General features: G+C 52.7%; 1 protein-coding gene and 2 long non-coding RNA genes across 4 annotated transcripts; 2 read left to right on the forward strand and 1 right to left on the reverse strand.

The window, feature by feature from the left end:
- The first annotated feature begins 2,865 nt into the window (after positions 1 to 2,865).
- LOC125156404 (uncharacterized) lies at positions 2,866 to 8,005 on the forward strand. 2 transcript variants are annotated; one of them, XR_007148588.1, is made up of 3 exons: positions 2,866 to 4,599; positions 4,684 to 6,799; positions 7,742 to 8,005. It is a non-coding gene; the product is annotated as an uncharacterized LOC125156404 (long non-coding RNA). The 2 variants fall into 2 exon arrangements; XR_007148589.1 differs by lacking the exon at positions 7,742 to 8,005 and having other exon boundaries at positions 4,684 to 6,386; positions 6,475 to 7,263.
- A 7,595-nt stretch (positions 8,006 to 15,600) lies between these two features.
- LOC125156218 (glyceraldehyde-3-phosphate dehydrogenase-like) lies at positions 15,601 to 17,229 on the forward strand. The gene is made up of 2 exons (XM_047841973.1): positions 15,601 to 16,001; positions 17,124 to 17,229. The coding sequence occupies exons 1-2, from the start codon at positions 15,667 to 15,669 to the stop codon at positions 17,227 to 17,229; spliced, it is 441 nt and encodes a 146-aa protein (XP_047697929.1). The 5' UTR covers positions 15,601 to 15,666.
- Positions 17,230 to 19,065: 1,836 nt separating this feature from the next.
- On the reverse strand, positions 19,066 to 23,565 carry LOC125156749 (uncharacterized). The gene is made up of 3 exons (XR_007148758.1): positions 23,483 to 23,565; positions 22,689 to 22,820; positions 19,066 to 19,920 (listed from the first exon to the last, which is right to left on the reverse strand). It is a non-coding gene; the product is annotated as an uncharacterized LOC125156749 (long non-coding RNA).
- Positions 23,566 to 23,688: the final 123 nt, after the last annotated feature.

A 23,688-nucleotide genomic window follows, 5' to 3' on the forward strand; every position in this document is an offset into this window, starting at 1 on the left:
TGTCTTACATAACAGGAGACAGAGGCGACCCTGACAGCTGGATGCCCCGGGCTGACTGGGCGGTCGGTAACAACCCGGGCCATACGACACGCGGTTGGTGCGGTTCGGGACACGCAAAACCGTTCTTGTCAGGCTTCGGCAACTCCAGAGAGCTCGCAAATCACTTCGCAGAAAGCGTCAAACACGATTGTCTACAGCAGGCCCTAGCAAACCACAACCCACGGGCCGGATCCGACCCAGTGGGGCCCGCCAGCTAAGAATAGATCTTACATTTTCTTTTTTTTTTTTTTTAATTTTTTTTTTAAACATTTTATTTATTTTTGAGACAGGGAGAGACAGAGCATGAATGGGGGAGGGTCAGAGAGAGAGGGAGACACAGAATCTGAAAGAGGCTCCAGGCTCTGAGCTGTCAGCACAGAGCCCGATGCGAGGCTCGAACTCACGGACCGTGAGATCGTGACCTGAGCCGAAGTCGGATGCTTCACCGACTGAGCCACCCAGGCGCCCCAGATCTTACATTTTCAAGTGGTAGGAAAAAATCCGAAGAAGAGGTAACATTTTTCATGGCAGAGGATAATGATATAGAATTCAGATTTTAGTGCCTATAAAGTTTTATCGGAACACAGCCACGCGCATTCATTTCCATAGCCTCTACGGCTACGGAGGCAAAGCCGAGTAGTTGCCGTGGGGACCGCGTGACAGGCAAAACCTGAGATATTTACTATCTGACTCGTGACAAAGCTCCCTGCGCCCTGGTCTCGAGTTGACTTTTTCAGATGACTCACTGTCTTTGGAGTATTCTGTATTGTTCTTTCTTTTTCTGAAGGTCACTGCCTCCAAGGACCAAGACGATTTAGAAAACAAAACAAAATGAAAGGACAATTTCTTCAGCCTGGCCCGGCTCCAAGGGCAGCGCCCGGACGAGAAGAGAGCCCACCGGCTTGCTTCTTCAGTGTCTGCTCTGGGGAAGGGTACGTAGGTGTGGAGGCGGGCTCAGTGCCACACTCCCTCCCCCGGACTTCCTGACCTGCAGGGATGTAGTTAAAACCGAATCTCCGAAAGGCCCCAAAGAGCATCAAAGACGAAAAATCTGTCCAGTGCAGTGTGGCTAAGCACATGGGCTTGGGGTCAGGCGGATCTGACTTCTAACCTCATCTCCCCACTTCTTAGCTGTGTGACTGGGAACAAGTTACATAACCTCTCTGAGACTTAGTTTGTATTTAGGGGGAAAATGGGGAAAATGGCGCTTAACCTGCGTTAGTCTGTTGGGGCCGCCATAACAAAGCACCACGGACTGGGTGGCTTAGACAACAACGGTTTCTTTCCTTAATATTCTGGCGTCTCTAAGTCTAAGATCAGGGTATCAGCAGCGTTTTCTTCTGAGGCCTCTTTCCTGTAGACGGCTGTCTTCTCCCCGTCTTTCCTCTTCCCTGTCTTTCTCTGTACTTGTCTGTGCCCTAATCCCCCTTCTTCCAAGGACACCGGCCTTATTACACCAGGGTCCACACTCATGACCTTATTCTAGCTTGATCACTGCTTCACAGTTCCTGTCTCCAAAAACGGTCACCTTCTGGGGCCCTGGGGGTTAGGACGTCAACATACGAATTTGGGGGAGACGCAGTTCAGCCCATGACACTGCCTCATAGGGTGCTAGGAAAATTGAATGAATTCAGGACCACATAGCACAGTTTCTGGAATATCAGGGAGTCGTTAGGAAATGCTAGCTCTAATTTTCGTTAATAATTATTATTGTTGCCAAGCACCTCGGCGGCCCAGTAGGTTAGGCCTCCGACTTGTGACTTCAGCTCAGGTGAGGAGCTCACGGTTCCTGGGTTCGAGCCCCTTATCGGGCTCTGCACTGAGGTGCAGAGCCTAGTTAGGGTTCTCTCTCTCTCTGTCTCTCTCTGCCCCTTCCCTTGCTCCTGCTCTCTCTCCTTCTCTCCCCAAAATAAAAAGAAACTTAAAAAAAACTAAAAACAATTATTATTGCCGCTGTCGTGACGGAGCCAGTCCCGTGCCTGGAACAGCACTGACAGCCTTCCTCAGGGTTGGAGGCTCTAGTGGCTTCCGAGTGGCCCCACGGGGTACAGCCCCTCCTCAGTGAAGCTTGTTCACTGCACGACCCCAGGCGACACCATCACATGGTTGTTACTCTCTATTCGTATACTGGTCAGGACGATTTTTCTGGAGATGTCCGAGGAGAAGACCCCTTTCCTCAAGTTCCCACCAAGGTGCAGTCCGGCCCAGGGCAATGCTGCCTCCTGGCCTCACGGGACGTGGTCTGCGAACACAGGGCGGAGAACGGCGTCTGGCACACAGGCAGGCCGTGCACACGCCGTGCTGGATAAACGCCTGGAAAGAATCCCTCTCCCTGGTGTGTCGCGGGAATGCGAGCTGCACAAAGGCAGGGGCACTCTCTGCCTCTTTCACTGATGTATTCTGGCCCCTACACGGTTTCTGGCCCACGGTAGGCACTCGGTAAATATCTTGTTAAATGCTCGTGGAATGAAACAAACGAACTGCTTATGCAGAGTCGTTCTTTCTCTCCTCCCATTTTACAAATGTACCGACCGTAGAACCTCAGAGCCGGGATACAGGTGTATTTCTTTTTTTTTTTTTTTTTTTTTTTTTAAATTTTTTTTTTTCAACGTTTATTTATTTTTGGGACAGAGAGACAGAGCATGAACGGGGGAGGGGCAGAGAGAGAGGGAGACACAGAATCAGAAACAGGCTCCAGGCTCCGAGCCATCAGCCCAGAGCCTGACGCGGGGCTCGAACTCCCGGACCGCGAGATCGTGACCTGGCTGAAGTCGGACGCTTAACCGACTGCGCCACCCAGGCGCCCCAGGTGTATTTCTTGAAGACACCTGCTGTGTGCTGGGGGCTTCCTCATTCGCTGTAGCCTCTCCTCTTCCCTACCCTAGCTCTCACCATCCCAACCCCCGTGGGGTGGATTTTGTGCTGGAAAGAGAAGGGACTCTCAGCCAGATCCAACCATTTCCGCGCTGTGCTGGGAGTAGTAGATTAATAAGGCTCAGCAGAATGTTTGGCACGTAGTAGGCATTCAATAAATGTTACTACATTTTCCCGCCCCACCCCAAGATAGCTGGAGGAATTCTCTCCATTCCAGCCATGGCTGTTGGCTCTGGGCTTCAGAAGTGAATGAAGAGAGAAGAGACCAAGAACCGAGTTGAGGAAGGGGAAGGGAAAAGGAAACCCCACCCAGGCTGTGTGGCAAGGCCAGAGGTGTCTCGGCCGCTCTGGTAAGCATTTGGGGAAAAGGCAGTTGCCTTCATCCTCATCAACTGGGGGAGGCGTCAGGCCTCAGCCCAGAGCCCCAAAGCTGCAGCCAGGGGTCACAGGTGGCTTTGGGGAAGCCGTGTCCCAGGACAAGGCAGAGCCGTCTGGAGCTCTGGGCCTGGAGGAAACGCTGGGCACCCAGGGCCCAGAGCTGAATGGGCCCTTTCTCTTTCTGTAACAAACACAGGCCTTGTTCGTAGGTTGGTGTGTTTGTTTCCTCGGGCGGTTTCTGTTCTCCTTCTCCCCCCTCCGGGCTCAGCCTCGGGCAGGCGCCTCCAAGAGCTCTGGCTTCGAGAATTTCTACAGCATTGCTCATACCCTTTCTGCTTGGAGAGCACCCGGGGGGGGGTCCAAGAGGAAGCGAGAGGTCTTCACCCTTTGCAAATTTATTTGGGAAGACGAAACCTGTCCAAGGAGCAAGGACTGTTTTGGGGGGAATCTCTCACGGAGGCCCGGGTACCGTCCTGGGGGTTTGGCATGGATTCCCAGGCTAGCAGGCCAGAAGGACACAATTAGCCACACGACAGACTATGTCACCACCCTGCTTAAAACCCTTCAGGGCCCCGTTTTATTTGCTCGAAAGAGGAGATCGAGGCTCAGTGCCCAGCGCCTTTGTAGCTACGGTGGCCGAATTTGAACCCAGACCCATCTCCCTCTTTCTGCCCCCAGCCTCGGGTTGGGTCCCAGACTCAGTTTCTGCGCCATCCGGCTCAGTGCCCAGCTCCCCAACTCCTTTATTCAGTCCCACTTAGACACAGGCACAAACTCGCCCCAGCTCTCCGGGACTTGGCTTCTTTCCTCCGTAAAGCCGAGGTTACCACACCGATACCTACCTCAGCGTGTGCGGTCAAGACGAAATGACTTCCTTCTGGGGAAGCACTTAGACCACGCTTGGGCAATAGATTCCAGCTGTCCATGGTCCCTCATCCTCAGAGGAAAGCCTCTGGGAGCCGCTGTTGTTATTTCCGCTTTTCAGATGGGGCCGACCCACTAGGTCGCCGGCCGGAAGGTACCCTTCTGCTAGAAATTAAAGTCGGTGTAGGAATTAGCTCCTTTTTGCAGGTGCACCCCACTGGGGCCCAGCCTGGATGGAGATTGCGCAAGGAGGTGGGGGTGAAAGCCACTTCCTGACACCCAGATGTGCAGAGGACCGGAAGGCAGAGGAGTGCTGGGCAGGGGGCGTTTCAAAGGAAGAGCGAATATACACGCTTGGCTTGTGGACCTTGAAGACGTTTGCCGGAGCCCCGATGTCAGCACCTGTCGCTGAGCGTAACTTAGACGCCACAGATCATGCTGAAGGTGAGTGTGTTGATAGGGACAGCAGCAGAGACTAGAAAGTTCCCCCACACCTCTCTTGAGTCTCCTTCCCACGTTTCTACACAGGGCCAGCCTCACCGACGCCTACCGGCTTTTTCCCCAGCCTCCCGTCCCTCCTCTGCTGGGCTGTGCAAAGCAAAAGGCCTCCAGATAAAGGCAGATCTGCCAAGGTCAAGGCCCCTCCTGTCCTTGACCGTACCCATGTCCTGGGCGCTCACCCAGACCCAGAAAGAAACACGGTGGCAGGATTGCTCCAGGCATTCTCTAAATGCAATGATCTCCCTCTGGGCGAGAGGAGGCACCCAAGAAGAGAAGAACCACATGACAGGGACTAGACAGGTCAGCATAAAGCGCCCCAAGGACAATCCTGGGACCTCCACTTGTGTCCTGGGGGTTCACTGAGCCTTGGTGACCTCGATGTCCTCTTTCAGGAAAAGAGGGCCCTGGGATCCCAGCCTCATGTTGCCGTGTTTCCCCCTAGACCACAAATGTCTCAGAGCTGAGACTGTGCCTCCATCACCTGTGCACCCCCAGGGCCCGGGCCATCTAGGTCCCCGCATCTCAGAGCTGGCATCTACTGACGTGGCAGAGAACACAGTGTGGCCAAGCACTCTGTGCGGATCTCCTGTTTTATGCTCCCTGGCTTCGTCACCTCCACTTTGCCCGTGAGAAAGTTGAGGCTTGCGGAGTGCAGTCAGCTTGCTCTAGCCACGGAGTAAGTGGGAGAGCCACAACTCACAGCCAGACGGACGGATTCTAGAACCTGCCGGCTCACCCGCCAGGCTGCAGCGAGGCCATGTAGGCTGAGCAACGGCGGCGCCTAGCACTGACTGGGACACTCAGCTAGGCTGTTGAGAGAGTGAATATGCAAGGAAGCTAACCTAACGGCTGGAATCCAGTAGGAGCTCACTCGGTCCAACTGCTTGAGGTAAAGTCAGGCCTAACCCAATATGCCGAGATACGCAATAAAAGCATCAAGCTCAAGGGTCCTGGATTAGCCCCGGAGGCACAACGAATCCAATCCAATAACGTCTTCCCCGCTGAGAAATTGGCCGTTCACCTCACTTACCGGTGTTCTGTCTGATCCTGGGGTCCCGCTGTCGGTGCAGCTGGGAAGTGAAGGTCGAAACCTGGCTACGTTCACCGGTTTCCAACGGGTTGTTCTCCAGTTACGCGTTGGTTCGTCCAGGTTCCGTCTTGGGGGTTCCCCTCGGGGTGCGGGCCCGAGCACGGGTCTGGGAACCCTTTGGGCACAGCCGGCCGGGTTGCCCTGCCCCTGGGGAGCTCTGACCCCAGAAGCAGCCACATTTTCTGGAGGGGGCTGTTGCCTGGAGGGAGGAGTAAGGACACCTTCTCCCACCCGCGGAGGACGTACAGTCTACAGGGGGAGAAAAAACGAACCGACTGTCACCATCTCACAGACCAGGAGACAGAGCCAGGGCAGCGATTGGCCGGAGTTCCCACAGCAGGTGAGGAAAGAAACTCAGACTCCACCCCAGCAAGGGAAAGGAAGGGAAGGGAAGACTCCCTTCCACACCCCCAAGCAAGCGCGTGATGCACTTTAGCAGAAGTGCCCGCCTTGTGCCAATAGTCAACAGGCTCTCGTTGGAAGTTCCAACTCGTTCTCGAGGCTTCAAGAGGGCAGGACGAGTCCCGTATTGGAGTTTTTAGGGGACACGCCAAGACCCCAGATGGAAAAGACTCTGCGTTGAGGGTGTTCCTATTTCCCTGAGGAACACTTACATTTCAGGGACAAAACTATATCTCTGGTAAGATAGACCAAGGGTCCAGCCTCAATGTGGTGCAGGACGGAGGAAGGCAGTATCTTCTTTTTACGTTTGTTTCTGTCCGGTCTAGAATCGAAAGTACTTCAAGACAGCATCTTGGCTGGAATGGTATTATTCTGGTAGGTTCCCCTCCATGATTCCTTCATAAAGTCCCATGGATGAAAATCTGAGAGGAACCCAGTGTTTGTGTAAGACTGATCTTGTCCTTGTCCCTCTGACGTAATGAGACTTATATTAGGAAACGGGGGGTGGGGAATGAAAACGTATTCTTTATTTTTCACCTCCTTGTCTTTGTTTGAATGTTTGCGTGAAAATCGGCAAGAGAAACCAAAAGGAAGGAGAAATGAAAAAATTCCTATTGCCGGGAAATGAATACATCCGAGAGGGAAATACAGGTTGGTGCCCTCCGAAGCCTGCCCATTAGATAACGTCCATCAGAGATCAGACAGTTCAACACTCCGTGTTCACTGTCCAGTACTCGTCCTAATGATAAGGTAGGGCATCCCGTCCCTTCCAGATCCGGGGTTCTAGAATCACACACGAGTTGTGTTTGGGTTTTTGGTGTTTTCCCCTCCCTCCTGAGAAGGGTCTTAGAGATTGCGGCACAGAATTTAAAATCACACACACCCGGATTCCAATCCTGACTCTGCTCCTCGGTGACAACGAGACTTTTGGAAATTTGTGTCATCCTTCTGCATCGTGGACTCTCCCTTTTGAAAGGAGAAGGGGTAGTCACTCTCCTCCTCGGGGTCACCGTGACGATGAAATGAGTTGACACATGAAATGCCTGATTGGCTCATGGTGTGTGCTAAGAAAAGTTAGTTCCTTCCTTCTCTTTTAAAAACCTTCCCTGGGGGGCTTGGGGGGCTCAGTCCGCTGAGCGGCTCAGGTCATGATCTCACGGTTCGTGGGTTCGAGCCCCGCGTGAGGCTCTGTGTGGACAGCTCGGAGCCTGGAGCCTGCTTCCGATTCTGTGTCTCCCTCTCTCTCTCTCTGCCCCTCCCCCTCTCATGCCTTGTCTCTGTCTTCCAAAAAATAATGAATGTAAAAAAAAATGTTAACCTTTCCTAATTGGATTTTTTTAAATTATAAAGCAATGCATTCTCATTGCATTTAGCCAGATAACATGGAAGTCTATTTTTTTTTTTAAATGTTAATCGTCTTGTGGCAATGACCGTTACTTGGTTACCCAATATCTATTCTCCGTAGCCTTCTTAGAGTTTTCTAACGTTATTGAGCCTGCCTGATATCATAAAATGTAATATGTTGCAATATAATATCATGCAATTATTGCAGCCAGCTGAAAGACTACATTTCCCAGCCTCCTTTGCAATTAGGTGCGGTTGACAGGACTTCTGAGATCGCGCCTGCGGACGAGGCACAAATAGCTTCCCCCACGTTCCTACCTGGACGAGGCTGCCCGAGCACCAACCACCGTCTCTGACCACAAGTGGCCTTGAGGAGAGGCCATTAGTCAAGGATAGTGATGCAGAAAGACGGAGCCCGAGTTGATGACTATCTAGCTATTGCCACGTTGGTTCTGGACCACCTACTTCTCAACTTCCTTTTGTGAGAGAAAACTAAAGCTCCTATTGACTTAAGCCCCTGTTTCCGTGGTGGTGGTGGTTTGAGTTTTCCGTTGAATGGTCCTGGATCTAGTTATAACTGATAAGCCTTCCTCCTCTTCTAGTCTCACCTCTGGACACGACCGGTATTGACCAATCGCATCTGCTCATGAGATTTTTTTACGCTCATGGCAAAGATGCAGTAAGCCACACGTAGTAATTGCTTATCGATATATATATATATATATGCATATATAGACATATATATACACGTGTGTGTGTATATACACATATATATACATATATACATATACATACATACATACACACGCGTGTGTGTGTGTGTGTGTGTGTGTGTGTATCAAGGTCAAATTCCCAGGCCAAGGCACACATATCTCTAGCATCAGCTTTCTACCACTAGGCTGTTAAGTTGCACTAATGGATATACTGTAATTTATTTACCAATAAGTAACTCCCACTGATATAATGACAAGGTTTCCACTTGCTTTTCAAATAATATAAACCCTGCTGTAAAAGACATCTGGTACAAATACCCTTACCATTACTCTTGTATTTTTTTATTTTTTAGTGTCTGTTTATTTATTGAGAAAGAGAGAGAAAAACTGAGCATGGGGCAGGGGAAGGGAGAGAGGGAGAGAGAGAATCCCAAGCAGGCTTCCTGCTGTCAGCACAGAGCCTGATGTGGGGCTTGACCCACGAACCCTGGGATCACGACCTGAGCTGAAACCAAGAGTCGGACACGTAACTGACTGAGGCACCCAGGTGCCCCTACAGCCCCACACTTGTATTTTTTAGCAAATGCTGCCACAGTGGGACGACTAGGTCCTGTTCTTTGTCACCCTTCCATATTCCTTCCTTTTATAGATGAAACAAGAGAGACCCCGAAAGCTAATGTGCCAGAGATAACAGAGATGACGATGCCTCCAGAATCCTCCCAGTTTTAATCCAAACCCCACGCTCTGATCTATCCAGTGGTTGCTGGAAGCAAATATTTGTTGCAAGAATATCCAAATAATCTTTGTAAAGATAATTCTTCTCCAGTCTCTGCTTGAACGTATCTGGTGGCAGGAACTCACTACTTTTCTTTTCATCTTTAGAGAAGGTCTACAACTAGAATGTTCTTTCTTACATTGTGTTGTAATCTGAGGCCATGAAGAAAAAAATTTGTTTGATGTTTGTTTATTGGAGAGAAAAAGAGAGAGACAGAGAGAGAGAGAAAGAGAATGAGCATGGGGTGGGGCAGAGAGAGAAGGGGGACAGAGAATCTGAAGTGGGCTCTGTGATGACAACAGAGACGCCCATGTGGGGCTCGAACTCAAGAGCCGTGAGATCATGACCCGAGCCGAGGTGGAACACTTAACCGACTGAGCCACCCAGGCGACCCCCCTCCCCACCAAACAAATTTTCAATGACACTTTTAATCATGACCTCTGGTAAACATGACTATGAAACTACTACTCAGTGGTCTCAGTTCTGACGCCTGGGGTCCTGGAGAGCTGGTCCAGCTTCTCAAAGGACAGGTGGGACCCACCAAGGCAGGCACAGGAAAGGCATTCAGCGCTATCCCCCTGGGGTCTTGGCACTCAGATATTTCTTCTGTATGGAGAATATACAAGCTGTCAGACAAGGAACATGGCTGTGAGGATACAAAGAACAGTCACCATTCCTGACCTGAGGATGGTCCCATCCCCTGACAAACCCAGCTTTGGGGGACCTGAAGCCCCCCGGTGATGGCCAAGGGGCACAGTTCGGAATGCTTGGACTCAGAAGAGAAGCACGTGTGGGTGGGGTTGAGGACTCACTTGGGAGAGATTACTGGAAATAACGTTGGCTGAGTAAGTGGGCAGTGGTCTTCACCCAACGGAAGAAATCATTTCCTCTATAAATGTTGATTTGTTTTTCCTGGAAAGGTTTCTTACTCACAAGCACTCACACCCTCATGACAGTCCTCCCCCTCTCATCTTTCTCTCACATAGAGACAATATGTAGAAAAACAGGCTGAAAACAACACAATCTCCAGAAGCTTCCTCTCTCCTGACGTTCCAATGAACCCGGCTTGACTTGGTCATCGCCCAATGGGATCACAGAAAGTAAACGTCACTCTTGTAAAACACTGGGTCTTTCGGAGCAAAATAAAAGTTAAAATTCATGGTCAAAATCTGTAGAAATTAAAGGTGAGGCAATAAAAAGGTCAGGCCGCCTTCTGGAGTAGAAACATGGGGTCTGAAGCCAACAGGCCTTGTGTTGGAATCCTGTCTGTCACTCATGGCTGGGGGACCTGACCATATCACTTCTCCTAGTTTCATTGCCTGGTGTACAAGGATAGAAAGTACATAAGTCTCCAAGAGAGTAAATACGATAAAACCACCTCCATAAAGTGCTTGGCCCACTGGCAGTGATCAGTACCTGTGGCTCTCTCTCTCTCTGCTTGTATTTTCACTTGGCACAACATGGGCACGCACGCTGGGCGTACCCGCCCTGTTCTCTCCGGGTGGCTGAGAACGTGCAATAACCTTCAGAAGGTAAGATGTGAAGAAAATGGATCAGAAAAGGCACAAGACCAGGCACAGGGGTCGAACACTTCCCTTGGACCTTTGTTCAAATCCAATGATGCATGGTTGCCCTATGAAGTGACCAAGCCACTGGGTGTGGTCACAAGTTCAGTTCTCCTACCCGACTGTTGGGCTGAGCGCGCCTGCTATAAGCCAAGGGATAGCAGGACGAATGCAATCGATGAAGAGGAAAGGCATCAAAACTTGCCCTGTTCTGCCTCTCACCACCTGTGTGGCTTGAGCCAAGTCAGTTAACCTCTCTGAGCATCAGGTTCCTACTGTGCAGAATGGGGCCTCCAAATCCCTCCATACCTCCAGAAGAAGTTCTCGTGCTATCCAACGTGGACGGGAAATGCTTCATGAACTTTCTGGGTGGTGAGGATGCAAGTGTTTCTTGGGGAGCAGCTCTGCAGGCAGGGGGGATACCCAGTCCAAGGACCCACTGGGAACTTGAGGCTTTCGTCTGAGCTTCAGGTGGGGAGGAGGATGCTGACGGCCGTGTAGGTGACATCACTTGGGGGCTGGACTGCCCCCGTTCCACTCCAGCTCACATCAGGCTCTCCCTTTGCCTCCCAAGGTCTTGGTCTCACTTTGAGCCAGAGTCCCGAGGTCAGGGGCCCGGCCTGTCACATGGCCTATCAATGATTAGCAGCCTGACCCCTGCTTTGGTGGGCAGGAGAGCTCAGGGTTGTCAGGTCTCTGCCCACTGGGGCAAGTGAGGGTGACCGAGGACCTCCTCAGATAATCAGCTGAAGTCTGCCATATGCAACATCCCCCCCACCCCCAAGCGGAACAGCAGCCCAGTCCTTTACCATCAAGACTTTTAGTGAATCCCCACCATTGTGCCAACTGTTGATTGGGAGACATTTTTTTTTTTGGCCTTATAATAACTAGTCTCTATTGAATACTCAATGTCAGGTGCTTATATGCATTATTTGTCTCCTTTTCTCCTGGTGCAGACTTTTAAATTCAGTGACCCTTCCAAATAAATTTGTGCCTGATTAGCAATGCCCATGGGTATTTAAGCTGACAGTACATTTTGTGTGAGACAAGACTTAGTTGGTGTGCCCGCAATGCCAAGGACACACATGGTTTTGGGTTCCCCCTTATGCTCTCAGTCTAAGAAACTGTAGACAGCAGAACATAGTGGTTGCACATTGTATTACTCTGGCTGCTGTAACAGCGAGCCTTAAAATAATAATAACTTAAAACAAAAATTTAAGTTTAATGATCAGGGGCGCCTGGTGGTTCAGTCGGTTCCGCGTCTGACTCTTGGTTTCAGCTCAGGTCATGATCTCACGGTTCAAGGGTTTGAGCCCCATGTCGGGCTCTGCGTGGACGGTGAGGAGCTGCTTGGGATTCTCTCTCTCTCTGTCTCTCTCTCTGTCTCTCTCAAAATAAATATATAAACTTAAAAAAATAAATTTAATGATCATTGCCATATAAAGATCCCCTGAGGAGGTGGTCCAGGATTTGCATAGCAATTCCACAGTTATCAGAACTCAGACTTCTTCCATCTCATTGCCCTGCAATTCTCCTTGTGAAACTTATATCTCATGTTCCAAAAAGGCTGCTTCAGTTCCACCCATCACATTCTCATTCCATCTCATGAACTGGGAAAAGAAGTTACATATAGTACTTCCTCTCATATCTTACTGACTCGAGTTTGGTCACGTGGCCTTAACCTCAAAGGACTCCAGGAAATGCATGTTTTAGCTGGGCGTTCTTGTGCCCAGGTGAAAAGTCTATCACTCCAAAAGAAGAGAAGAATGGACATGGGAGGACAACTTGTATCTGTCACAGTGGTGAGAACTTGGACTTGAAAACCTGTCAACTTGACCTTAAACCCCAGCCCAATCACTTCCCAGCTATGTGGCCTAAGGAAAGGGTATTAGTTATCGATTGCCATGTAGCAAATTATCCAAAAACTTATCCACTGCAAACAACAAACATTTATTATTTTGTGACTCCCGTGAATCAGGAATTTGACAGGGTGGGGGTGAATGGCGGGGAGGGCAGCCTAGCTGGGTGGTTCTGGCTCAAGATCTCTTTCAGGAGGTGCGGTCAACTCAACGGCTGGAGCTGTGGTCACCAGGAGCTTTGACTGGGGCTTCCAAAATGGCTCGCTCCCATGGCTGTGGGGTGGGGGGTGGAGGGGGGTGCTCTGTTCCTTGCCACATGCTTTTCTCCCGAGGGCTGCTTGATGGTCCTCGTGACATGGCAGCTGGCCTTCCCCAGAATGAGTGACCCAAACAGTCAGCAAAGAGGAGGCCACGGTGCCTTTTGGGATCCACTCTTGGAAGTCTAGCACCATCATTTCTGCCACATTCTATCCACTGGATTCACCAAGTGCAGCCCACGAGCACACGGAGGACAATGAGGCTCTACCTTCAAAGGAAGAAGGATAAAAGAATGTATGGGCATATTTTAAATTACAAGGCCATTTCTCCATTTATAAAACAATTTGTTAATTTATAAAATAATAGTAACACTCGACTCCTAGGGCTGCAGAGGGGTTTAAAAGAAACAATGGCTTCCCCTCTTCTCCTGGGTAGACATGACCTTGCTCTGCCCGGGGACCATCAGTGGTCTGTGTGATAAAGATGCTCCTGAAGCACCTACTCCATAAATCTCATCAGAAGACTATGCTCCTCAGGGCGCCTGGGCGGTTCAGTCGGTTAAGCATCTGACTCTTGATTTCAGCCCAGGTCCTGATCTCACGGTTTATGAGATCGAGCCCCACACCGGGCTCCAAGTCCTGATATCGAGGAGCCTGCCTGAGATTCTCTCTCTCCTTCTCTCTCTGCCCCTTCCCTGCTCATGCTGCTCTCTTTCTCAAATAAACTTAAAAGAAAAAAAGAAGAGTGTGCTCTTAAAGATTGCTCACGATTGTGAATGTGTGCACTTAAGACCAATGCCACCAATGGTGATGATGAGCATTTCTGTCCTCCAGCTAAAGTAGCACAGGTAGAGAATAGAGCAGGAGCGTAGACACAGTTTGGAGCTCGTCCTACCTGCCAACTGGGAAGTTATGTAGTTGATACGTGGCTGAAGGGGGTGGGGGACTTGAATTCTCTCACCTCTGGCACATCGACTGGGAATGGTTTATATTTCTACGCTGCAGATCTTCAAAAATCACACAGCTCACGTTCACGTAGAATGTGGGTAGTGTTGTGGGTGTTTATGGATTTGTTTCTGTCACTAGATGAGTTCCCTGAGGACAGAGAATGGGGGCCTCAAAAAGGCAACCCAGTTCTGGAATGCTCAGTTTTCTTCATCTGTACAATGTGGGTGATAACACCCACTCACAGAAAGTCTGTCCTGAAGGTCAGCAGGGGCTCTGTGGAGAGAAAGCCCAGGTGGCCCAACATGCTAGAAGTCAAGGGTGAAGGGCAGAACTGAGGGGCAGAGGGAATGGAGAAACTCTTCAGAGAGGGAGTCAGAAACCGGGGGCCAGCTTCAGTAGGTCATGGGTGTGAGCCAAGCCAGGTAGTTCAAAGGACTCCCTAGAAACAGGGGCCGGAAATGGACACCCCGTTGGCTTGAGCTGGAGGCCATTCACCCCCCAGCTGATGGCAGGACACAGAGCTGGGCTTTCGGGTCCTATCGCGGCCAAGAAGCCAGAGACCAGTGGCAACCATGAAACTTGCCTGTGTTTTCCTGAGTTTTGGGTCGAGGTGCTGGCTCTGTCTTGGGCATCTCCTTCTGGAATGTTCTGCGGATGCTGCTGCAAACCCAGCATGTCTCAAATGGGCCTCCTCAGCCTCACCTCCGCACAGAACTGTCCACAGGGCTGGCTTTGTCCCATGTTATCTTCTGGGACCAGTTGCTGAGACCAGTTGGTCTTCCCCCCTCCCCCATGCCTCCCTGCTTCCTATCCAACCAGACGTCACATCCTGTCCCATCTTTCTGTGCCTTGTCTCCTGAATTGGTCCACTTTTCCTTTCTCTGGCTGCCTTGCCGGATCTGGTATCTCCTGCTCCATCCGCCAAAGGGCCTTCCTAACGGCAGCTTGGAGCACACCAATTCACCCGTTGCAAGGCCTTCTGTGGCTTTCTCTGGCACACAGTTGAAAAGACTTGTCCAGTCAGAAGGAAAAGGACTTCTCGATTTATATTCCACATCGTGGGTTGCTCTAGACTCACACCATTTTGAACTCTACAGGCCAGCTTTCTGGGGCTCTCCTCCCACACCCCCATTCAACACCACGTCCTGACAAAAGTCCAGTTGGGATTTGCCTTCTCCCCAGGAACCTTCCACAGACCCACGCTCCGAATTCATCTTCCCTTCCCAGGTCTTAGTAGCCCTTTGAACCTTTCTAATAAACTTTACTACCTGTCTCCTGATAAATGGTTATTCACATATCGATTTGTTTCCACCTGACTGTAGATCAAGGACTTTAGCTTATTTAATTACATAAACAGTATAGGTGTCAGGGCCAATACTCAAAATATGGAGCCCTCCACAGGAATGTCCTGGCCGAAGAGAAGCTGTAGCCGCTGAATTAATCATAGCAGGAACATAATAGGCTCCTAATAAATATTAAGAAATAATTTATGGGCGACTCAATAGCAAAAAAAGCCCAAATGGGTGCCTGGGTGCTTCAGTCGGTCAAGCGTCTGACTCTTGATTTCAGCTCAGGGCATGATCTCACGGTTCATGAGATCAAGCCCCTTGTCAAGCTTCTTGCGGAACGTGGAACCTGCTTGGGATTCTCTCTCTCGTTCTGTCTCTGCCCCTCCCGCGTGTGCATGCTCTCTCTCTCTCTCTCTCTCTCTCTTCCTGAAAACAAATAAGTAAACTTTTAAAAATCCCCTTAAAAAATGGGTAGGGGATCTGAATAGGCATTTTTCCAAGGAAGATATACAGATGGCCAACACGTACATGAAAAATAGGCTCAATGTCACTCATCATCAGGGAAATGCAAATCAAAATCGCGATGAGTTATCCTCTCAGTCCAGTCAGAATGGGGATGTTAGAATGCTAATATTAGAATTGACCCCAAAACTCACAGATACAGAGAGCAGGTTGGTGGTTGCCTGCGGTGAGGTGGCTCTCTGCTCTTCCCTGTTGGACAGACAGCCGCATCTCCTGGTGCAGTGCCAGCCGCGTCCCCGAGACACGATGGTGAAGGTCGGAGTCAACGGATTTGGCCGTATTGGGTGCCTGGTCACGAGGGCTGCTTTCAACTCTGGCAAAGTGGACATTGTCACCATGAACGACCCTTTCATCGACCTTAATGACATGGTCTACATGTCCCAGTCTGATTCCACCCACGGCAAATTCCATGGCACAGTCAAGGCTGAGAACGGGAAACTTGTCATCAATGGAAAGCCCATCACCATCTTCCAGGAGCGAGATCCCGCCAACATCAAATGGGGTGATGCTGGTGCTGAGTATGTTGTGGAGTCCACTGGGGTTTTCACCACCACGGAGAAGGCTGGGGGGTCACTTGAAGGGTGGGTAAAATGGGTGATGGTGGTCAAAAGCTACAAGTTTAGGGGAAAAAAAAGAAAGAATTTATGAACTGGATTAAATTCCTAACTTTGTCCAGGGTTGTCACAAATGCATTTATCTATTTAGCTTCCTCTATTTCTCCTTCTAGCAAGTTCTCTCGAGTCCCTCCCTCCTAGGAAAAGCAGATCTTCTGTACACGATTCCTTCATTTGTTCAGGAAGTTTCTAGGAGCATCTACTAGGGGCCCGGCACCATGCTGAATGCCGGGGGGGGGGGGGGGGGGACGTGAGTGCAATGTCTCTGCTTTCCAGAAACCTGGAGCCAGACCTGAGATGCTAAGAACAACAAGAAAAGAAAAGCAGTCACAAAAGTCATCGTGACCCAAAGGACAAGATTCCGGAGGGCGGTGGTGCAGATTTCGATGAAGCCGGCTGGGCAGGTACCTCAGCCAAAATCTAAGGGGGACAAGGACTCATCCCTGGAGAGTCAGGGGGTAGCATTTCGGGGTGGGGGGAGATGGTAATCGAAGGTCTTCAGGTCAGAAGGCGCTGATCTGCTTGGAAGAAGCAGGAGAAGGCCCTGGAGCTGGGGAGAAGCCGAAGAGGAACAGGAGAGGCAGTGATCCCGGCTGCTGCAGGGTTGGAAGCCACTGGAAACCAAGCTGTCTTGACATCTTTTGGAATAGGCCCTCGCCGCCGTCTGTACGATCTTCCTCATTCCTGGGCTTCCACGGAAGCCACCGACAGCTGTCATTTCTTCTGATCTGGGCCCGGATCTCATACTGAAGCTGCCCCAGCCTCTTGAAAAGAGCCCAGGAATTCCAAGGAGACAGGCAGGTTGACCTGGTGCCGGTGACACCAGGCTCCCAGCACTCACCTGGCTCCGGGGAGTCTGGGGCTGGCAGACGTCCCCGTGTCTCCTTTCGTCACATGAGGAGGGAAGTCCAATGCCTTTCCACCCTGCAGGGTCTGCCTCCCAGGCTGCAGTGTCCTGGGTTCCTCTCAGAGTGAGGCTGGATTCTAGTGAGGCCCCGAGTAAGAGCCGGCCAGGGCTCCTCCACACACAGCCTGTTTCCAGAAAGCTCTTTCCCCACTCCTGTTTGTTCTGGATGGCCTGCCCCTCAGGCCCGTGGCCTCCACCCATGTCTTCCTCTGGTCTAACCCCGAATGTCCTCCCGAGCTCTCAGAGCCTTGCTTCTCTGGTGCGCGATCGTCCCTCGGGCCCATATGAGTTCTTTCTCGCTAGGTTCCACAGGACTTCGGACCGGCGGGAATGGGAAGAGACACGCTGGAGGCTGACGGCACCCCAGGAGCTGCTATGCTCCTACAGCTATCACCTTATTGAAATTTGGGGTCTCGTTAGCCCCAGCTTTCAGATAGGGAAACTGAGGCTAAGAGAGGTGGAGTGGCCTGCTTTGGGCCAGGCGGACAGAGCATACACCGACTCCGAGGGTGGGCCCCCCACAAGGCTTCCCCGTGCTGCCTGAGTATCAAGTCCTTATACGTTCAGCTGGTACTTCCGGTGATGGTTTAGCTCTTCACATGCCCTGAGCACCTATGGCGGGCCAGGCCCTGTCCCCATCCCTCGGGACACGGGGATGCCCAAGGCATGATCACAGCCTCTATGCAGAGGCCGTGGACCAGAATGGGTCAGAGCTGATGCTTTGGTGGATGCGCTGATGCAGGGTCCAGCCGTTGTCATTCCCCATTGGGCTGTGTGGTTGAGCGAGTGATGAACGTTTCCATTCCTCGGTGTCAAATTCACAGCCGGGGCGGTAACGGCACCCGCTTCCCCTGACCGGTAGGGTCTTAGCAGGACTAACTGAGAGACAGTTAACAAGGAGCCCCCCGGCGTCCCTGCCTTGGAGGCCAGAGAGTGACCCCCAAACTCCGACCTCTTTCTGTCCTTCCTCACTGCCGCGGTGTCAGAAAAAGCCACACCAAACAGATGGTCTACGTGAGATCCAGCGTCTCTGTTGTGTAACATAACACACACTTTCGGCTTCAACCGAAAGTCCCTCATGCAAGCACCAGGAAGAACCAAGAAGCTCTCAAACCGATCGAAAGATGATCAGTAGATTCCAAAACCATGAACACAGAGGTTTTAGAATTATCCGAAGAAACTTGGGGCTAAAACGTTAGGGCTGAGATCTTAAGTATACTTCAGCGAGCAACTATGAACACACGTGAAACAAATGAAAAAATAGAAAGCCTCAGCAAAGAAACAGAAAATCTCAGGGAAAAAAAAAAACAACCAACCAACCAAAACCCGAGAAGATATAAAAGAAGAACCCGATGAAACTTGTGGAACTGAAAATACGCTAAGTGAAATAAAAAGCCCAGTGATGGGCTCAGAAGCAGAATTGAAATATAATCCTAATTTCGGGTGGAGACCTCCCTACCTCCTGCAGGGCACCAAAGGCTCATGAAACCTGGGGGCTGGGATGACCATTTTCTGTGCCCCGAGGGCTCACCCCTGGTTCTGGCTAATTGGAGGGGCTTGCTTAAATGATGGCGGTGTCTGATTTTGGCTGTGAGCCCTTGAGGAGCCCAGGGAATTAACCCCACCCCCAACCCCAACCCCGGTCTCTTGTCTATCTTTCCTGTACTCAAGGGCAGCATGGTCCCATCTCCCTGGGATGGAGCCATGGTTTCCGGTTCAATCCAGCTGTCCCAAGACACAATTCGGAATCTTGTTCTCCCTCAGTGGTCTCTCTTTTCTGGGAGATGCAGTCTGCAGGGAACAGCTTAGAAAATTCCAGCCTGCACGTTGGTAGAGGCATTGAAGCATGTCAGATCTAGCCCCTCATTTTCTATCTAGGAAAACGAAGACACAGGGAGAAAGAAGTTTCCCAAGGAGCCACTCTCGTGAGTTGCAGAGTTAGAACGTAAAATCTCTCCACCAACTCACAAGAGGCTTTACATTTACACAAAATTTTTAACGTTTATTCAGTTTTGAGAGACGGAGTGCAAGCAGGGGTGGGGCAGAGACAGAGGGAGGCGCAGAATCCGAAGCAGACTCCGGGCTCCAAGCTGTCAGCATGGAGCCCGATGCGGGGCTCAAACTCACGAACCGTGAGATCGTGACCTGAGCCGAAGTCGGATGCTTAACTGACGGAGCCACCCAGGCACCCCGAGGCTTTACGTTTTAAGTCAGGATTCCTAGTTCCTGGAAGCCCAGCCTGGGCTTTGGTAGAGAAAGCAAGAGAGGGAAAGAATCTGCTCTGCTCTCCGTCTTTCGTTCGACGAGTATTTAACAAAGCACCATATTGTCATTAGGGTTGATAGCAGTCTGCTGTTGCTGTGTAACAAACTGCCCCCAAACTGGTGGCTTGGAACAGCAAGCATTCATTATTTCTCACAAGCCACTGGGGCAGGGAGAAGCAGTGATCATCTGGTCAGGGGTCAGCTGAAGTTGGCTGGGCTTTCTGGCAGATTCGCCGGGGGCTGGTTGATGTCACGAGACCCCCCTCCTGGGTCCACCAGTTGGCTTGCTGGTGTGTGACTGGGCCACAGGTCTCGTTTTCCAGAAGGCCGACCCAGGTTCTAAGAGAACGGGTGGGATGGCGCAAGGCCTCTGAGCCTAGGTTGTAGATGCCGCGGCATCACCTCCTCCACATTGTGTTTGTCATAGCGAGTCACGGCCAACCAAGGCTCCAGGAGGCAGAAATGGATTCCACCATTTCTTGAAGGTAGAGCTACAGAATCTCTGTGTACAGGGTCATGAATGCAGAAGACCTGGCCAACTATGACCGTTTTGGCTGTTGACCTTGGGGCTCTTCCGAAACGTTTTGCCTCTGTTTCCTTCTGACTCTTCAGGGCTGTGTGAGCTGCTTTGGTCAATGAAACGGAGGGAAGTAGGTCACTTCTGGGTAAAAACTTCAAACTCCGGTGTGTGATTCCCCATAGTTCCTTCTTTCTGCTATGGAAAGCAGAAAGTCAAGGTGGGCGGTCCTACCGGCCTGAACCCCTGAGGGCGGCTTTAAGTCCTTACGTACAGTCTGGGGATATGTGTCACTGCGGCATAACCGAATTTATCCTGACTGACGCAGGCCTCTTCGACGTGCCGGAAACTACACACTGCGCCTGAGCAGGTGGAAAGGAAAGAATAATCCACGCCCTGGGGGAGCGCACGGCCCTGTGAGGGCAAGACACCCTAAGCAGGCGAACTCACAAAATGCTCAGGTGGTCAGGACACACACTGTGAGGGAAAACGAGGGGACAGGAAGTGATGAGGTTGGGAAGAGGGGAACCGACAGACCGCGTGGCTGAAGGGAAGTTTCTCCGGGAAGGAAAGAAACACTTCAGCCAAGACGAGGAGAGTGAAGAAAGGCAGCGGGGGGGTGAACGCCGGGCGTGTCCGGCGAGGGTCAGCACGTGAGAGCGTCGGGGAGCCCGGTGGCCTGGGGATAAGAGGGGCAGGAGGCCAGACCCTCAGGGCCCCGGAGCTGGTGGGGAGGGGCTGGGGCTTTACTGGAGGCACCCGGGAGCCCCCCGGGTGTGGGGGAGGGTGGGGCTGAGCTCTTTGGGAAGCTCCCGAGCTCCCCATAAGCTGGAGGGTAGGGGAGGCCGGTCACCAGCCCCTGTCTCTTGGGCGTAAGCCCTGGAGACCCCGGAGCTCAGGCCAGGCCTCTCAGCTGCCTCCACAAAAGGGAAATGTGACTTCCCGCCAGTGTTTTCGATGACATAACCAACGGGCCTCTCTCTCCTCCTACGTGGCAAGGCCCTGGGCCAGGTGGCGGCGGTCGTCAGGCACCTCCCTGAGCCCCTGGCCCGGCGCTAAGGCTGGGGGGAGGGGGCCAGGCCCGGCCAGGACACCCGCACAGCTGCTCCGTTCACGGCTGCCATGTCGGCCGGAGGGACACGGGTGTCCTTGGAAGAGACCCCAGGCCGGGCTGGTCCAGACCTTGGGAGGCATGGCGGTGTCCTCCCCCGACCGCTGTGCACGAGGCGGCGGCGTGCCCACGAAGATGAAGCAGGGCCAGCGAGGCTCGGTGCCGGCCGTGGGGCCGTGCAGGCCCGTCGTTCCCTGCACCCATCCGGGCTGTGTCTCTGCCCCTGGGACAACTGCCGATTGGTGACGGTGGCCTGGCACTTGGCTTTAGGGAGAGGGGAGAGTGCTTTGTCTCCTGGATGGTGGGTGCATGGGGCAGGGGGAGGCGGGAGAGGCACAGGGGGGCCAAAGCTGGCCCCCCCCCCCCGTAGGCCTTTCTTCTCAGCTCTGCACACGCGCCCACGCATCCCGCCTGTCACCCACGTGCACACGACAGACGCATACCACACTCACACCGGGTCACACACTCTCTCTCTCTTTCTCTCCCTGTCTTTCCCCCCTACCCGCCCCCCCCACTCCCCTCCTCTTTGACCTCAGGGCTGCAGCAGGGGAAATGAGAACAGTCGGGGAGCCTGCAAAGCTGGCTGGCGGGAGGGAGACGGAAGTTTGTCACACGTGGTCTCCTTTAGCCTCCAAGGCATGGGATTGCCTGTTTCTGGAAACATCACCGATACGGGGTCTGTCCTCGTTTCCCGGGGCTGCTCTCCCACACGTGTGTCCTGTCATAGTGGTGGAGGCCCCAGGAGGGACGCGGAGCCCTGGCGGGTGGGCCCCTTCCGGTCACCCCCGCCATTCCTTGGCTTGTAGGCCCATCACGCCCGCGTGAGTCCTGTCTTCACACGCCTCTGCCCTGTGCCCCTCTGCCTCTCCAACCTCCCTCTCCTCCTACGGACATCCGTCATTAGATTTAGGGTTCCATCCCTCATCTAGAAATCCTTAGTTACGCCTACGAAGACCCGCCGCCGAACAGGGTCACGTTCACAGCTTCCCGGTGGATAGATCTCTTGGGGGTGGGCGACACCATTTAACCCGCCACGGGGTCCCTGGGCTTCTCCGACTCCTCAAGGGAGTCTTCGAACGTGGGCAGTGTGACTCCGGCTTCCCTCTCTGACTGCCCGCCCTCTCCTCTGACAGGAGCAGAACGAGCTGGCCCCCCCTTCACAGGGCCCCAGGAGACGCCAAGCAGAAGGGACAGATGGCCCTCAGGGGACTCGGCAGGGATGACAGTGTTCTCTTGTGGCTTCTCCCCGTGGGTGAGGGGATCCTCCAACTGGAGAACAGAGGGGTCTTAGTTGCAGCTGCCGCAAGCCCCCCCCCGGGAACAGAAGAGGAAACTGAGGGCTGAACGCAGTTAGCTCGGGTCAGGCAGGAAGTCTCGCTGGCCAGGCTGAGAGCCTGGCCAGGGGCTCGGGTTCTGGATCTTTGTATCTCGGAGGAGAGGTCCCTAAAGTGAGAAAGGCTTTGTCTGCTTGGAGGTCGGTGCGGCCAAGGTCCCGTGGGCACGGAGGGGGGCTACAGGCAGGCAGGAGAAGGGTCTCCACGGGGGAAAACCTCTGTCCCCCGGCAGGACAGGAGGAGCCCCTATTTCCTGCCTGCCCTGTGATCTGCCCCTGGGCTGGCCCTGCCCACCCTCCTGGATCAGAGCCTGTGGCGGGTGGAGACAGATGCCAGGAACTTCTTCATGCTGAGGCACACAGGGTGGTGGGGACGGTCGGGGCTGCCCCCTTCAGAGGAACAGCCTTCTTTGGGCCAGGGTCACCTTCAGGAAACCCCTGAACCCCCTCCCGTCCCTCTTGTCCCACAGACGAGGCAGCTGGAGCCAGATAAGGGGCTGAGATGGCCTGAAGTCACATTACCTGGAGAGGCCTGCAGGTGCCCGGGCCTGCTTGGGCCAGCGCGCGGCCTCTATCTGGAGGCTTCCCGGCCTCAAAGTTCTCCTTTACCAGATGAGCCAGCTGGCGCTGCCCACCGAGCTTTTCTTTGTTGGTCTGGGAACAAAACAATAACACAACGTGTCATGGAGCCTCTCGTTTGGCTCACGAGCTGAGGTCTCCCGGGACAGAGTTTGCTGGGCCCCCCGGAGCTGCCAGGTCTGTGCGTGAAGTTGGCACCTCAGGTCACCGGCGGCCAGAGAAGAGGAGGGACGCGTTCACCGTCTGGGTCTGGGGAGGAATGAGGGCGTCTCCCTCCAGCCCCTGGGGAGTAGTCCTTGGCTCATGACCTTTGATTCCAAAGCGACTTCTCTTCCAAGAGCCGCTCCGGCGGGCTGCTCATGGGTGCTCTGTTTGTACCACACCGAGCACCCTCTTCCCTGCTGTGTGACCTCGGGCAGGCTGCCTGACCTCTCTCTGCTCTGCGTCTCCCGCGTGCTCGGCTCAAGGGAAGGCAGGGGAGTGAAGCCCTCTATTTCCACTCTGACGGCAGGGCCGTCCTTTCCCAGAGGTACAGACAGGAAACTGAGCCGGCCGGAGCGGCCGTTTTAAAAGAACGCTCTGGCCGGGAGGGTGTGTCTGTACAATTTGGTTCTCTGCCCCACGGGCTCTGGGAAAAGTTCCAGGCCTGCTCGAGTTTATCGGATTCCTTTCTTTACTCACCCAACCTTGAATTCCATGGAAAACAAAATAGAGAAGAAGAAAACAAAGCAGCCTACCCCTGGATTCCATCATTTCCTGGATTTTAAAGTCTTTTGGAGCTGGGTTTCTGCGCTCGGCCCCCTACCACACGGGTGCTCTTGGGCAAGACGTTTCAGTCTCTCGGAGCTTCCGTCTCCTCGCTTCCTGTGTGTAAAAGGGTGTAGTAACGAAGCTTCTGCAGCGTGTGCAAGGACCACAGCCGATCCCGGACAACAGTCCTTGG

The sequence above is a fragment of the Prionailurus viverrinus genome, chromosome F2 (assembly GCF_022837055.1).
Source record: "Prionailurus viverrinus isolate Anna chromosome F2, UM_Priviv_1.0, whole genome shotgun sequence".
Classification (NCBI taxonomy): Eukaryota; Metazoa; Chordata; class Mammalia; order Carnivora; family Felidae; genus Prionailurus; species Prionailurus viverrinus.

Bases quoted from the DNA above. Each gene is read 5' to 3' on its own strand.
- LOC125156218 (XM_047841973.1), top strand. From the start codon at position 15,667: ATGGTGAAGGTCGGAGTCAACGGATTTGGCCGTATTGGGTGCCTGGTC. The intron at 16,002-17,123 runs GTGGGTAAAATG...CCTGCCCCTCAG, and splicing joins GCTGGGGGGTCACTTGAAGG to GCCCGTGGCCTCCACCCATG.